This window comes from Diadema setosum, chromosome 2, assembly GCF_964275005.1.
Source record: "Diadema setosum chromosome 2, eeDiaSeto1, whole genome shotgun sequence".
Classification (NCBI taxonomy): Eukaryota; Metazoa; Echinodermata; class Echinoidea; order Diadematoida; family Diadematidae; genus Diadema; species Diadema setosum.
In genome coordinates, this window is record NC_092686.1 from 239125 (window position 1) to 257050 (window position 17926).

The following is a 17926-nucleotide window of genomic DNA, read 5'->3' on the forward strand; positions in this document are numbered from 1 at the left end:
ACAAAACTATATCATAGTCATTTGATTTACAGAAGTTACATTTGTAAATGTTTTTTTTTTTTTCATGGCTAAACCATACTTGCACTGATATGGTTTGATCACATAATCATTTTTTTTTTCATATGGTTTCCTAGAACTATGCAGTAGCTTACATATAACAGTTTGCCAAAAAAGAAAAAGAAAAAAAGAATATCTGACAAAACGCTTTATGAAATGTCCCTCTGATGTCAGGCCACTTTAGTGCTTTGTGTGCAGGATTTCTTAAAATTCTTTTACATTTTGTACTTTTACAAGCTGACAACAAAGTCATATTCAGGGGACATCTGTTTTATTGGCTTAGTTTGTGTACTATCTTGTTTTTGTTGTTTTCCTCTAATGCTTCCAATCATCGTAAGTTGTATAGTGTCAGAAAACTTCAAATTATTTATGGATGGAAGAGCACAGAACTACACATAACCACAACAAACTTGTCACACTATATTCCGTCCTTTTTCAGCCATAGGCAGTGCAATGGAAAACTACATGTGCACTAAAACAATGCTATCGCCAAATGTCTTTTTGATATCTCTGAGATATGATAAAACAAGCACGTGTTGCACTTCACTTCCCTTGTTTTGGTTGGAGGACTACCGTAGTTTATCTCTTAAATGTTGATCACTACACAGTCCTGCTATTTTCCCTTATCAGTCCCTAGCTGCTGCAGTTTTGTCATAGCCATGCATGATGTGTTTGGATTGCTCATAGTTTGGTGCACATCCTGGCGCTTCTGTATGCTAATGAGCTCTTTCATCTGTCGGGGAGAAAAACAATTCATGCTAGAATACTGTTGCTGTGGGAAACAGCAGTGACCGTAGAAGCTCCCCACATGAGCTTGCCTGAAGATAGGAGAGTGGGAGAATACAATGGAGATAATTTGCTGTGCAAAATTTGCAGTTATATTGTTAAACTGCTAACTACAATGCTGTTATTTAAAGGAATATATCATTGATGCCTTGAAATAGTGATTGAAACTGCCAATAAAACCAAATTACATAGGCTTGATAATGAAGCAAGTTGTGATTGTGTGAAAGCGTAAAATATCTAAAGAAACCTTGAAATGAAAGTGCTTTACAAGCAAAGACAAATAGAATGCTGATTACTTCTTCTGTGATATCATGTAGCTGATGTATGCTAAAGTCTGTATGTGATTGAGAGATGGTAACAAGACTTTAAATCGATAAATGAGCTTGGAAGTAAAAAGAGAATCAAACGAGACAGCCATTCCTCTTCTTTGATGTTTGCCACTCTTTCTTCTCAAGGAGAGTTCATATTTAATTTAAATTACTTGTTTCCTTGAGCAGGAACTATTCAATTTAAATGGTCTCCAATATATAGAATGTACAATGAGGAGAATATTTGTGTAAATATAGCGGTATATCTCCCTGATCCAACACACAAGTATCTACCCAGTTGCTCTCTTTAATCCCTCTGATTTTTCATGAGAGAATGCTGATAGAACCGATGTGGTCCTAAAAAGAACCAATGTTGTATTAAGGCATTCTTCTGATATTTCGTCCAGTATAACCCCATCTTCTGTGTTCTGCAGTGTATAAGCTTAATTCTACATCCATGTTATTTCTTTGAACAGTTATGTGGAGGTATTGGTATCATTCATCACAACTGCACTCCAGAATTCCAGGCAAATGAAGTCAGGAAGGTCAAGGTGAGAATCCAGATAAATAATGATAATAATGATGATAATAATAAATGACAATAATGATGATAATAATAATGATAATACATTACATTTGTAATGTGCTTAATACAGTGTTTCTAAGCACAAGATGAAAAATAGATCTTTGTTTTCTTTTGTTTTTTTGTTTGTTTTTATTTTATATATTTATATTTTTTTATTTTATAGGAAAAAATACCTGAAACAAAATTTGAAAGCATACAGTATGTTCTTACGGGCGAGTAGTCTGCCTTTTCCTTTTTATCATTCAATGTCATAGTGAAATTTTCATGTGCACACAATGACCAGGCTATATTCTGCATTCTTCACAGTCACTTATAAAGACATCTTATCCAAAATGACTATCGAAAGAGGCCTAGTGCTAATATTTCATAAGTTCTAAGCAACTTCTATGAAATGTCCACTTGATTTTGCTGAAATGTTGATTGTTTTTTTTTTTCTTTTGTTGGATTTTTTTTTTGACTGAAGTCAACTGTAACTTTGAAATAAATCAAATAAAAACAACAAATAGATAAATTAAGCTTTGCCCTTTTTTGTGGAGTTATATCTGTTGCACTGTGTATGGATATACATATACGGAAAATCAGGAGGACAGCTTTGATGTTGACTTCAAACAAATTTGCACACTGTTTTAATCTCCCAGAAGAAATCATCCTTTTTATTCACTCAATTTTGTTTCCAGTTTTTTTTTTTTTTATTGAAGAATAGGAACACATTTTTAAAAGTTAGTGGCAGCTGTGTATTAGGTATTGTGGGGGAAAAAAAAGTAAGCCATGTAATGCAAAAGTTGAGGACAAATCTCTCCAAACCTCACATGTTGATAGGAGAATTCATGATGACTGATGCTTTATTGACTGTTTTTCTATGAATATTCCCTATTAACCTCTGTGTGATACTATTCATTATGTGATACGGTATCTTCCTCTCTCTTTCCCATTTTCTCTTCTCTATCTATCTATCTGTCTGTCTGTCTCTTTATCTCTTGGTCCATCTGCCGTTGTATATCTCTCTCTAATCTGTCCTTGCCTCCCACACAGAAATATGAACAAGGATTCATCATGGATCCTGTGGTGTTGGGTCCAGATGCTACAGTTGGTGATGTGTTTGAGTCAAAAGCAAGGCATGGCTTTTCAGGTAATCAAATGTCCCTGTATGATTATTTACTACTGGTCTAGTCATGTATACCATTCTCTGTGCAAATATTATTCTTGTCATCATATTTTGTTTTTCTTACTGCAGTAAGGTCCAGTTTGCCTTCATGAGAGGTCATTGGAGTCCTTACCAAGGGATTTCTTAGTTCAAGGCCTCTGTTGTGTGTATTAAACCATCATTAATTCATGCCGTAATTACTGTCAGTGCTGCTTTGCTCAATCAGTACTTACATGTACTCCCACCTTCTTGCCTATTTCATGCCACATATTTTCACAAATTATGATTCCACCGGCTTTCTCTGTCTTTGAAGTGGGTAAGCTGGGATGCAATCATGAAGCACAAATGAAATTTGATAACTGCAGATGCATGTACGTTGTACTATGGCCAGGGTAAAATTGCAGAACTATTCTCTTTGACCCTCATGTAAAGACAGTGTACACTCACACACACACACACGCGTGCGCTAAAAGACTGCTATGTAAATGTGCAATGGTGCACAAACTTCTTGAAAGGACCTGATGAACTATGGTGCCACGTATTACAGTCATGTTTGATTACAGACTATGTCCAGAATGTGTTGATACTTTTCCTATTTCTGCATTCTTGTTTATTGCAAGCTTATTTCACTTTGTGGATAAAGATTGCCTCCTTTTCTAATGTACATTGTAGAAGAGTGAGAATACTCTTGAAGAGTCAAGCATTAGCATGTCAACCCTTGAGTGCTCAGATACTTTTTATTTCTGGAGTTGTGATTAAGAAGAATATACTTGTAGGAAACCCCCTGCAGTGAAAGTTGGCACTAGTCGTGATGTCTCTGTGATCTGCTGTAGCCAACATGTACTTTCCTGTAGAGAATTTACCTCAATGGTAAAGCTGTTTTATAGGAAATAAAAAAAAAAATTGTAAAAATCTTTGGATGTCAAATTGTCGCTGTGAAAATAGATATATATACATTTTAGTACAAATGGCCAAATGACCAAGATGTGACGATCACGGTATCATTTGTTGTTCGTAACGTGTGTGTCTAGACCAATATGTGGTCCATTTTATTTGATGGGATTCCCCACTTTATTTGTTGTGAGTGGTGTTTTATCACAAACAGCTTGGTGTATATTCAATGCAATCATGAGGAAAATATATCAGGAATTAACTTTTGAGGAAATGTAGAGATAATGGTACTTCTTGCGTATAACAAGTTGAATTTCAGACAAGACAAGTGCTGTCAGAGTGAGGAGACTAATGTATACTGTTAAAGCTACATTGTATACTGGAAATAGAGAAAGACATACTGATTGTTATTACCAATACTTTAGACAGTTTCTTTCTCCCTCAAAGCAAGTACCGGTATTGCTTTTGCTAGTCACACCCACCCACACATAGTGTGTATGGACGTATAGGAATCACTTTGATGGCGGGTGGTCGGTCGGTCGGGCGGTCGGTCGGTCGGGCGGGCGGTCGGTCCGTTGGTCGGGCAGTCGGTCTTTTGCATAAAATCTTGTGGATCAAACTACTCTCTCATTTTTTGAGCAATTGTTTTCTCTGTTTTCATAATGATGGTGAGTACACGTTAGTTACATTGTTTTTAATTTTACATATTGTGACTCATGGAGAGGGGAATTCTAGATACGTAATTTTAGGAATTTGAGTTCCAGATGGCAGTATGTAGGGTTTGGGTTTAAGATTTCTAGTCTTTGCATATAATGTGCCAGTCAACATGTAGAATTTTTATTTTGCCTGCAATTTATGTCTTGGATTGTATGTGTGATCACAGTACAGATTTCTCATATGATGCTGCACGCTGTAACCTGGGAATACTGTCATACTCTGGGTTATTGCATTGTGTAGCGCCACCTTGTTACTTACACATTATCATCATGGAGGCCAAATTTTAGCAACCGGCAATAACAATTGCAATGCCATAAAATCATCTCAGATATGATGCTTGTAATGAAATTGTTGTAAGAAACCTTTTTGATTTTTTTTTTTTGCGCGATTACATTTTCGCCCTGAGTGGCTCAAAAACTTATTCGCGGGGTCTTGAATTTGTGCTGCGCAGTTGTCAACCCATTCAGGATGTGCAGAGAAGATATTTTGTGACGTTATTTTGGCGAGTTTCAGAATGTGCACTAGCTGGAAGTAGCGCGAAATATGTGGAAATTAATGTACCGCAGAAATTTCTGCATTTACAGTATAGGATTCATTTGATGAATTGGCTTTCATTTATTCTTGTGTTGAGATAACTAACACAACAAAATATTGAAAGTGATTGACAAATTGCTCTATATTGATGCACCGGATTAATTAGTGTTTAGTACAACATTTGCCGTAATAGAAAATCATGGGCATACATACTTGGGCAGGATTCGAACCTACAACCTCCTGATTACCGCACAGATCTTATCCACTAGACCACCCAGCTTTCGCCCAACAGACAGTGCTGGTACTAAGCCTTATAGCATGCAGCCGATACTGCATATTTATTCAAATTAATAAATTGTTTTTATTGTGACTGATTGAGAAATAAAACACTTGATGCAAAAATATAATTCATTTGAATAAATATGCAGTCATTTCAAGACATCAGTATAGTATTAGTGATTACAGGCAATTCAGTCACAATGAGACTTTCCCAGAGTTTTCTTCTTTGGAGAATGTGGTTTATACAATGAATCTGTATTTTGGTGCGATGTAGTCTGTGTAAGTATCACATGTAATTCATGAGGAGTTGGTAAACGAACTCACTGAAATCTAATGGATTCATTGAATTGATAAAAAAAGTAGCAATGACATCTTAAAGCCATCATTACAACATTTGCAATACATTAATTACATATCATGTCTGTTTACGTATTTAATTAACTAAGTCAGTATGTTGTTGCAATTTTCAAGTGTGCTTTCATCATTCTCCTTCATGAATTTTCATTTCGATAGGTATTTTCTTTCACCTATGTATGTTATTTCTGGTTTTGAATTTTTTTTTCCTCATATAACTCCCTTTTTAGCTGTCCTATTCATCTTTTCCTCCATTTTTAGTTTCCGTTGTTATTTATTTAATTTTTTATGTACCATCATTCTTGTAGGAATCCCAGCTACTGCAGATCTGCCGCACAAGATTCTTGGTATAAATTTTAGAATGCTCACCTTGCTTCTGTTCAGAACTCTGTTAAGTCACTTGCAGGCCTGTGTGATTATTCATTTTTCCATTTATTCATGTATCTATATTGGTTATAACCCTGAGTGTATTCTCATCATTATCATCCAACCACTGACATCTTTTCACATCTGGAGGATGGACAAATCACTAATCTCAGTTTCTGTGTCTGAACTTTCAAATTTGTGTCTATCTTTATTTTGTATCTTTGCAGTGAATTCCCCACTAACTAAGGGTGTGAAAGTGATGTTTCCATGGAGATTTGATTAATTTTCCACCTGTTTGCTTTCATTTCGTCAGAGTTTAAGACTTAAGTTGATTAGTTTGATATCATGGAATCTGCCCTGCATTGTCTACATTTTATACAAACAGTAAATGGTCACGAGTGCCATGGTACAAGATTTCGCAGGAGGTGAAAGATAGAGGCTAGATAGATAATAGTGTGCCTCATCTTTCACCGAGTGCGAAATCTTGTGCCACTGCACAAGTGAAGACCATATACTACTAGTATTTGTTTTAATCAACACCTCAAACGTCAACAGATGTGGTCCACAAAGATTCTTCAATTTAGCACAGAAATGTGAAAGACGAATGAGTAGCTGCACTGTCACAGTCACCGTGTACGTGTATACGTACGTACGCGAAGCCAGTTGGTTGAAGTTGTTTTATACAAAAATGAGTGTCAAAAGTACGCGCTTGTAAACACGCTTGTAATTGTCGAGTGCGCGCGGCAAATGTTTGTTTATTGTGCCATCAGAGCCGTGCAATGGAACAAAAACTTGGGAGTCAATCATGAGTTTAACATGGGAGTCAATGGAAATGGGTGAAATCAGCCATGCGCTATCAATTTTTGCTCGAACAAAATTGCACGGCTGACAGCCACAGTGTGCTATCATGGAACTTTTAACTAAATGTCATGTGATTGGCAATCGACCATCCAGATGGTTACATTCTTATTGGGTGTTGTATAAAAATGGATATTATTTCCTTGAAGATGTACCAGGTGGAACAGAATAGAGATAATTTTCATGTCTCTGCCACAAAGTGTCACCAAAGGCATGTTTTTAGGTTGTCCATCCGTATGATGTCCACCTGCAATACATTTTGTGGACAATGTATTTTGAAAAATTGGTGAAAAATTGGTGTATAAATGTGTGAGTGGACGAAACTGCCTATCAACTTGGGGCATATGTGTCAAGGTCAAATTTTAAAGTCAATGTCAAATGCTGAAATTTCACTTTTTACCCTGTCTGTCTGCAATTCCTAGAGGTATTTTCATAAAATCTAGGTATGTGTGTACATTTTATTACTAGATAAAGATTTCAGTAGGGAAAGTTTTGGATCATGAGGTCATACAATTGTAGGTCAAGTGAAAATCCTTCAATCTCACAAATTTTTCCATGTTTTGAAAATGGCTCAACATCTTTTATAAAAATTGGTGTATATATCCAGGTGATGATCATTTGCTTCATGAAACTTACAATAGTATTGCAGCTTCGGGTCTCAGGGTCAAAGGTCAATGGTTGAACGTCAGATGAAATGCTAAGATACATTATTTAATGCTGAAATTGCACTTTTTTTCTCTCCATACTTTGGAAATGACTCAATATGTACACTTAACCCTATTCCGGGGGGTCCATTTTGGCCCCCCCCTCGACGTTTCGCATGATTATTCCGCAACGCGTGATGCTTTCGCCGCGACATTTTATGGCTTTTTTCTTTCAAGTATCATGCAACTTTTGAGACCAAATTTGTCGCTCCCGGGCATACCATTTTGAAGCCACGCCCCTTTGAAAAAAATTCGTCGACCCAAAAATTGCTCAAAAACATGATTTTGTGTACAAATCCGATGTAAAATGCAAATTAATTTGCAATTAATTTTTGATTTGCAATAAAGAATTAATTGCAAATTAATTTGCAATTAATTCATATAAAAATAAATTTACTTTCAATGGCTGATAATGATTTATTTTAGCCTGATTGTGCTTTAAAAAGTTTCTGCAACAAATTTGATGAAAAAAAAACAACAAAAAGTAAAAAACAAAGAAATACATGAGAAATTCAAGAAACAATAAAATACATAAATAATCATGAAGCTGAATTTTTGCTTCAATATTATTGTTGAGGATATTGAAAAAAATATGTTCACCCAAAATTAGAAGTCTTGGAGCTTTATTTTTTTGATTTATAGGCAAAATTTTTTTTGCATAAATTAGCCTAAATTAATTAATATAAGATACATAAATTAAAATTTCAAAAATCAAACTATACAGTCTTGTAGATTACATTGGCCTCTACCTTAGTGCAAATTTTCACAAGGAACGTGCGATCCACGACCGAGATCTGAAGGGGTGGCCAAAAAGCCCCCCCCCCCCCCCCCCTGGTGGTTTCAAGTCCCTCAAAAAACCCGGTGGGATTAGGGTTAACTGAATTTTGGTACATGCATGCATTAAATACTGCATAATGATTTCGCATGGAAAGATTTGGACCATAAGGTCAAAGGTCAAATGAAAATGCTACAAGTTCACAAATTCTCAACATATTGTCATAAAAATTGGTTCTTATTATCTCATCAGTATTAGTAATTATTTGCAGAAAGTTGTGGTCTATGGGGGTCAAACCTCAAGGGTCAATGGTCAAATGAAACTTTGTTCAAGGACTAAATGGATATAACCACTCAACACAGTAGGGTTGTACCATCAAACTTTCAAACATGTCCTCAATTTCTTGCTGGTGATGTAGAACTGTCATGTAATGTTGACATATATTGAGAGAGTAATGCGATTTGGCGAAGGCATACCATTTGCAGCCATAGCGACATTTTCTGACTTCATAATTTATTTACTTCCAAAATTGAGAACGTACGTAGTACTATGTATGAATGTGCCTTGGTTAGTGAAAATGTGTGGGCGTTTTTTTTTTTTGTTTTGTTTTTTTGTCATTTCATTTAAGGGAACTCGTACAAATTCCAAATAATTAGCTCATTGTCACATTTACCTTACCAAGATTTTCATGTGAAACGTCAAGTTTGAATTGTATTTTTCTTAGTGGAAGTTAAAAAGAATATTCTACGGGTGTCTTTGTTTTGGTCTCAATGTCAAAAGTGCAGGGTCATGTTTTTAACATTCTTTAGGAAATGCATGCACAGGGCTTTCCCAACAAAATAATGTCAGATTCAACAGAAATTCACAGGATAACAGTTTGGTCTATCACTTTTCAGAAGAGTGCAAACAGTTTGACATTCAGTACTATTAAAAACAGTTACTGTACACTTCAGTGTGCAGCTTCAAGGCAAAGACTGCTATCATGATTTATGTTTATACACTTCAATTTGAAGTTTTATTTCATTTTGTGGCATAATGTAGTTAGGTACAAAAGTGTTTGTGTGATTGAATGTGTGTGTGTGTGTGTGTGCGTGTGTATGTGTGCTTGTGTTGCATCTGTCCTATGTAAATATGTTACTATTATACTTCTTGTTATGCTTAAAACTTTAGTATGTTTTGTTTTATATGTTTATCCGGGACCCCTTTTTTACAAGCTCTGCTTCTTTTGGGGTCCCAAACCATTCATTATTCTTAATGCTGTATCCTTTTGTAAAATGTCAAATGTTTAATGAATTGGTTAAATAAACTTGAAACTTGAAACTTGTGTAAAAACCTTCATTGTAGGTTTCACCATGTAATGATTCGTGGATATAACGCATATTTAGATTTGGTGAAGACATATGACAGTTGCAGTGACAGTGACAATCTTGTTTTTCATGATTGTTGACATCATCATGGATTTGCCTTTGAAATGCAAGAGTTTAGGAAAGGAATTCCTTTGAGAAGAGATGAAGGAGAGGGAGATCATTTCTTTTGTTCAGATTTAAAAACCTCGAGAATTTGACTCAGTTTACCGCTATGTGCATCTGCAAACTCACATGAAGTTTTTCTGGTTTGTATAATGATATCTTGGTTTTCTCTATTCTGCAATCATTTACTTTCTCTGAAATGAATGTTTTCACTGATTGAATGCACAAGAACTTGTGAACCAGAACACCACAACTATTTATTTTAATATCACTGTGAAGAATAGCCTGAACATTTTTTTTTTTTTTTTTTTTGCTTCATGCTTGCAGACATTTAGTTCAGTCTTGGACAAATGGAAGTGAAATTAATAGAATTAAATGTATCCTTCTCTCAATGCAATGCCAGCAGCAGGTTAAACCAGGGAGGTGCTATCACCTCCCTGCATGGTCACCTCCCTGGTTAAACTAAGCAAAAGTGAGGAGTGTTTTGTATTACTGATACATCTGCTGAGTGGCAGTGCCTGTATGGTTATGGTTTCTTTTTCTTCATCCAAATTAATTGCTGATGCTTTTCTAAAATGTTAACATTTCTTTGAGTCATGAGAAAGTTGTGTGTTACCTCAAAAACTTTGACTCACATTGATTATGTCAGGCTGTAAAATCCTCCCCCCACCGATATGTTTCATTTCACATCCATTGCTGTTGCTGTGAGGGGTTGTATTCTCACAAATTGAAATCAACACAATCTTGGCAGCATTTATATGAACCAAAATATATTGACTATTCAAATTTCTCAGTTTTTTTTTTTTTTTTTTTTTTAGATAATGCAACCATATCTTGCCTCAATGTCACAATTATATTTTAGGCAAGAAAATTGTATCATATGTTTTCAACATGTACACACTATAAAAGAGAGGTCATAATAATAGATTATTTGTGATCATGCATGCTGTATGTTGTAGCAAATATGTAAAAATGAAACAGAAAGTTGATGCTTGCATTTAACTAAGAAAAGTATGCAAATCATCATCATCTATTCTCTCAAAGCAATTTGTTGTATAGATCACTGCAGTAGGCCTAAATTTCATTCATCAATTATTGTTCATGTGCCTTCTATATATGCATTGCATGATAATTGGAAATTGCTGCAGATTTGTAATAGTGACAATGATTCACTTTAGAAAATTCAAGAAATACAAGTAAATTTTCAGTGATTACTGAGAAATCCTGTCTAACTTGTAATATTTATCACAGTCCCTTTCAGGTACTGAGTACTGAGACTAGGGTAAGATAATAGGATATGTATTGATATCTTGTTATATAATTATTATTTTCTTTCATTCTAAGCCAGTTATACTGTATGTATGTCCAGAAGTGCTGTAAATCAAATTTTTCTGAAACTTTTCATGTTTTGGCTATAAATCGTATTGATCAGTCAAAATCGCACTTGATATCATATTGCCTTCATCAGCTTAACAAGCTTCATTTCTTGAAAGTGAACCTGATGTTCATGGAGAATTTGCCTCCAGTGAGTTTTCTGTTGAACTCTAGACCTAACTGTCAGGATATCAAACTGTGTTGATTCCTGTTATAAAGATTTACCTAAGTCACCGTACTTGGTACTGTACTTGATACTTGGTACTGTGCTCGGTATCAAATCTGTCTCCATTCTTTTCTTGATTTAAACTTTTTTTTAACTCGCCTGAGCCAAAGGCTCAAGTGAGCTATTGCGATCGCCCTTCGTCCGGCGTCCGTCGTGCGTCGTGCGTAAACTTTTTACATTTTCATCTTCTTCTTGAAAACCCCAGGACCGATTTTCATCAAACTTGGCAGGTAGCATCCCTAGGGGGTTAGGAACTCAATTTGTTAAAATGGGCACCATGCCCCACCCAGGGGGCCCCCGGGGGGCCCAAACCCCCCAAAATTAAGGAATCTGTAAAAATCTTCTTCTCTAGAACCAGAAGTGATAGAGCTAAGTTAATACTATGAGTTAGTACATTGATGACTGTAGTTTCAAGTTTGTTCATGGTAGAATCAGGGGTGCCCCCCCTTGGGACCCAGGGGGGGGGGGGGGGTGAGGAGGGGTCCTAATGGGGCCTAAATTGTACATTTTTATCTTCTTCTTGAGAACGCCATTACCCATTTTCACCAAACTTGGCAGGTAGCATCCCTAAGGGGTTAGGATCTGAATTTGTTGGAATGGGCACCATGCCCCACCCAGGGGGCCCCTAGGGGGGCCCACACCCCCTCCCCCCCCCCAAATGAAGGAATCTTTAAAAATCTTCTCTAGACTCAGAAGTTATAGAGCTAAGATAATACTATGAGTGAGTACATTAATGACTGTAGATTCAAGTTTGTTCATAGGAGATCCAGGGGTCCCCTCTTGGGGGCAGGGGTGGGGGGGGGGGGGATGGTTGGGAAGGTCCAAAGGGGGGCCTGAAATGTATATATTCATCTTCTTCCTGAAAACCTCATGATGGATTTTCGTCAAACTTGGCAAGTAGCATCCCTAGGGGGTCAGGATCTCAATTTATCAAAATGAGCACCATGCCCCACCCAGAGGGCCCCAGGGGGCCCCACTCCCCCCAAATTAAGGAATCTTAAAAAATTTGGGCCCTTATTGTACATTTTCATCTTCTACTTGAGAATGCCTGGTCAAATTTTGGTAGAGCTGTGAATAATTTAGATTAGTGACTGCGTGAAAGGTGAACTTGCGATACTCAGGTGAGCACTAGACCCGCGGATCTCTTGTTTGTTTTTTTTAAATAAAGAAATTGCACTTTGTAAGCTCTCTGTAGTTGAGCAAGTAATCAAATATCATGAAGTGCTTGTAGAAGTAATTGAAACTCTTTGGCCCGTATCACAGGTGGTGATTTAAATCAAAACCATGGTCTAAATTTACTGCATGGACTAAAATAAGCCTCAAAACGGCATGCCGTACACACATGAGTATCAACACACGGTTATCACTGGATGTTTGTTGGCGTACGTAATCTGTCACATCCGTTTACACAGAAGAAATTTGCATAAACCATGGACTGAATTCAAACCACCCTGGTGAATACAAACCTTTCTGTATGATTTTTTTTTTTTTGAGTGAGGATGGTAAAAAAGCGCTGGGTTTACAAATTCCAATTGTGCTGAAATGTATCATCCTCACATGAAATTTTGGATCTATGTAAATTTTGAATGGAGAAAGAAGAATGCTGATATTTCATATTTAAAAAAAAAATCTTGCTCCATTCTCAGGTGTTTGGACTAAATATGTCAGTAGTTATTGATGCCAGACACTATATTGAATTGATCTTTAGATATGAGAAAAGAAGGTGTTAGGAACCACAGCATCGTACAAAAAAAAGCAAGTTGATTGGAAATGGGTATCTTTTGAAATCGTTTCACCTTTTTTAGCTCATTTTAGCCAAATGGTTAAAGTGAGCTTTTGTGATCTCTCACCATCTAATGCTTGGTGTGCTTTGTGCTTCCTGCAGTTTGTGTTTTCTGTTACCTGTTGTGTGTCGTGTGTGAACATATTGACTTCTTTTTTTCTTAAACTTGAAAAGTGGTGGTCAGATTTTGACCAAACTTTGTTGGAATCATCAATGGGGAAATGAATTACAGTTGGTATGAATGATGGTGATTTCCAATAGAGTTTCCCCTGGTATGGGGCCCTCAAATGCTCAAAATTAATAGGCTGCAGCCCAAGGGACCTTTAGTTTGCCTCAGGTAAAGTGCCATGAAGGCAAAGTGGGCCACTCAGATACTAAGTATGGTTGAAGGGTCTAGATATCGCGCACGAAAATTTGTGATGCTCTTAAAATAGAAATTATTCCACAATCGTACCTGAATTTCTCAATAAATATCACGAAAATGCAGAAAAATCACCTCCCAGAATCTCCTGATGATACGATGACGGAATAGTGCGCTGTCGCCGTTTGTATGTCGGACTTAATTTTATGCGTTCAATTTCTCGGGGTATGTAAAGGTCGCGCAGCTGCCCTATGTAGTTTCATGCGTGAAAGTGTCTGCCCCTCTCTGCGGCTGTAACGTGCTTCGGCTTTCGTAGAATATTATAAATGATCGATCGAACAAATTACGAATTCTATCGCCTACGATCATACGAACGAGACAAGCGAGACGACACGTCTAGGCTACAACATCCTTAAAAAAGATTTTAAGCTAAGGTAGGTAAAATTATAAGGTAAAAAATTGGAAATTTAGTGAAAAATTTGTTCCAAAAAATTGGAAATTTAGTGAAAAATTTGTTTGAAATCAAAATTTCTTACCTGCTTCCTTCTCATGTTTAGCGGTTGTCAGGTATGTTTATTCCATGGGCGTATCGGCAAATTTTGCGCTTAGTCCTACGCGTAATATTGCTTGCTATACGCAGTTACGCTATGCGCGATCATTAGGTCCCTGCGCGAGACCTAGTACCCTTACTATACTCATTAGTCCTGTGGGTCTCTTGTTGTTTTCTTTGTTCTTTTTATTCAATTGTTTATTTTGTGTGTTTTTTTTAATACACCAGGTAAAGGGTAGGAAAAAATGTCAAATTTGCACCATCCATGCAGCATTGACGTTTCCTGTCTGTGGAATGGGTTTACTCTTATATATGAAGTCTGTACAGTACGTATATCTGTTAATGAGGTAGGTAATGCAGCCGAAATGTATCTGAGGTAAATGCAAATGTATGTTTGTCTGATAATGTGAGCAAAGATCCAAATCTGGCTGAGATTGACTCTAAAAAAAAAGTATTCATGCTGTGGTTTCAATGAATTCTGAAGCAATACTGAGTTAGGCCTGTCAATTATTTCATTTCATTTATTTATTTCAACACGGAAAGACCTATTCAGCAATAACTGTTTTTCAATGGGTCCGTTCATAAAATTCATGACACTTCACAATTTAAAAGTACAAACGGGTAAAAACAAATCACATACAGTACATAAAAACAGGAGATATATGTATACAACATATTAAGATAAACTTCTATGCATGAAAATTAGTCTGAGCTTTTGGTAAAGAAAAATTTCTGGTGATACCTCTGAATTATATTGCACATTAACGATATAAAATCTATCTTAGAGATATGTAGGAGCGCAAAAATTAAATATCTTATACATCATAACTGCTTCTCTCTTCCGAAATCTCATATTAATATCATCCAGCTTAAGTATATATACTGTACAACTGAGAACTTGATAAGCGAGGCTCTACATTTAAAACTATTTTCAAAACACGATTTTGTAATATTTGCAGTTTTCTTAATAAGGTTACACCTGCATTGCAGTACATTGTGTCACAGTAATCAATATGGCATTGTATCGTAAGTTCATAAAAAATGACTGCTTGTTTTTGTGAAATAAAACTGGAAATTCGCTTCAACAGATACATATTATAAACTACTTTTCTGCACACAGCCCATATATGTAGACTCCAGTCCAAATTCTCATCTAAAATCATACCAAGATGTTTACATGAAGATACTCTGGGTATATTTTCATCGTTTAGAATAACAGTTGTATTTTAGTAGATCCCATAACAATAAATTCACATTTCTTTATATTGAACTTGAGTTTATTGGAAACAAGCCACTCTGATATTAACTTTAAATCTTCATTAAGGGCCATTTCCAGTGACGCAGCATTTTTGGCACCATAGTATAAACACGTGTCATCAGTGTATAACGGTGTGAAGATCATTAATACATATTGCAAATAAAAGCGGTCCGAGATGAGAACCTTGCGGGATCCGTATTCCCGCACAAGATTTCCATTGTGTCCGATTTAATCCCATTCAATTCAGCATACTGCTTGCGTAAGCTCAGGTAATTCCTATACCACTTAATCACATAAGGGGACATACCCAAATTAAACTCAGTTTAACCAGCAGGATAGAGTGATCGACTGAATCAAACGCTTTCTGCAAATCAAGGAGAACAACTCCTGTTCTATCTCCATTGTTCATATCAAGAACATCTTCTGACACATTCAAGAGGGCGGTATTAGTCAAAAAAAGTGGAGGAAAGCCCGATTGATTATCGCAGTATATACCATTATCAATCAGATATTTCTGCGCTTGTTCGGAACAAAGTTCTCGACAATTTTGGCTAAAACCTAGATAACTGAAATTGGTCTGTAGAAATCTTTTTCTCCAGCCTTAATTATAGGCACAACATGAGCTATTTTCCATTGCTCAGGGATATTACCTGTTTTGAGTGACATTATATTAATTATGTAACATAGAGATCTAGCAATGTATGGTGCTGCCATATGTATAAATGAAGCCGGTTTATCATCTGGTCTGGTTGCTTTCTTTTCTGATACGGATTGCAACTCAGATAATACTTCTGATTCAGTTACTTCTGAAAATTCAAACTTTGGGTTATTGGAACATTTCAAATAATCTTTAAAATCATTTTCACTGGAGGATTTTACTTCTCCTTGAATGATGGTTCCTACCGACACAAAATATCTATTGAGTTCATTAACAATTCTGTTCATTTTCTTGAATAAGAGAGCCATACACTCTGATACAGGGGATGTTGGAACTAAATTTCTGCTTATTGTGCAGGAAAGATTTCAAAGATGACCAAAGTTCATTCTTATCCCTATCTCCTGTCATTACAATTGCCAATATGTTCTTTCTTATGCAAAAGACATATTCTACTTGTGAGGCTATTTCTCAGGGCTCTGTACTTATTACAACCATTATTATTAATCCCACTCTCATTGGCCACTTTTTTCATTTCATTTTGTTTACGTATTAGACTTAGAGTAAGTATCTCCTCGGTCAATCTTGGGGATGACCTGTTTTTCACCCTTACTGTTTTTGCTAGGTGCTAGTTAATCCAGAACCTTAATATTCAGATTCAGTTCAAGACAGCTATTGGCAGAAAGGGAGCTTGGTTAGGTATATACATGTATTTCACTCCATATGATTTAAAGCATCAAAATCTTTACGTCTAAATCTGTACTTATGGAATTGTGGAGTTTTACAGCTTCTCCCTTTTACACAATATAAAACCATATAATGGTCACTGGCAGACATGAATAACTCATATTGGCTATGCTGCTGGGATATCATACATTTGTAAGTTATCAAAGGTTTCAATATTCCATTTTGAGAAATGAAATCAGTCACACTGTAGTCTGTTTTCAGAGCACTCTTCTGAAATTCATAGCAACTGCAATGTAAATGCCTGGAGAAAGAATGTCAGTCTTGACATGCTGAGTTAACTTTGAAAACTGATATGAGGATGTGGATGGCAATGAGCCAATAACATTGCTTCTGAAGTTTTGCTGTGTACTAGTGTTGATGAATACCTTGAAAATATCCTTGTTTTCTTTGATGTGTCTAACTCTCACTTTTCCAAACTCACAGTTTAGCACCATTAATATTCACAGGTTTGTGTAGGAACAATAATTGTCTTCTGGCTTAAAATGTTTTCAGTTTAATAGTTTAAAGGATCTATCAGATGTATATTTTCATGTATCATCTCAAAGAGTCTTTACTTTTAGAATTTTGAATGACAATTTCTGTCACAAATAAAGTCAGACTGGAGTCATAATGAATGCTTTAAAGGAAATACCACCTTTATTTCATCCCTACCATCTTTTGGTACATATGTAGATACAATTATCCGCTCTTGAATGGTAATTACATGTATCAGCACTTTAATGGAAATCCTTTTACTAGAACTGTAAATACTGGATTTCTGTGAATATTACAACCTGACAGTAGCTGGAGATGAAAGTTTGTGAAAAGTGTAAAAGTTTGCTGTTGAAATGTCTTCCAAAGTTCTTGTTCTGTTCTCTATCTGTGTGTGTCTGAGGTGGTAGTTCTGGTAATTTAATGGATGATATGTGATGTCTTCTTTGACCATGACAGGCATACCGATCACAGACTCAGGCAGGCTTATGGGAAAGCTGCTTGGTATCGTCACTGCCAGAGATATTGATTTCCTGAAGCCAGAGAGTTATGGCAAGCCTCTCAGTACTGTCATGACAAGGAGGGAGGACCTCGTGGTTGCCAACGCCAACGTCACCCTGAAGGAGGCTAATGATCTTCTTCAGAAAGCAAAGAAAGGTATCTTTTAACAGTG

General features: G+C 36.2%; 1 protein-coding gene across 1 annotated transcript in view; it reads left to right on the forward strand.

Annotated features, from left to right (window-relative positions):
* LOC140246120 (inosine-5'-monophosphate dehydrogenase 1b-like) overlaps positions 1 to 17926 on the forward strand; it is a 67502-nt gene that overhangs the window by 24580 nt on the left and 24996 nt on the right. Inside the window, exons 4-6 of the mRNA XM_072325557.1 lie at positions 1628 to 1702; positions 2770 to 2866; positions 17713 to 17910. Of these exons, the coding sequence (XP_072181658.1) occupies positions 1628 to 1702; positions 2770 to 2866; positions 17713 to 17910 (370 nt within the window). The remainder of the gene's footprint in view (positions 1 to 1627; positions 1703 to 2769; positions 2867 to 17712; positions 17911 to 17926) is intronic.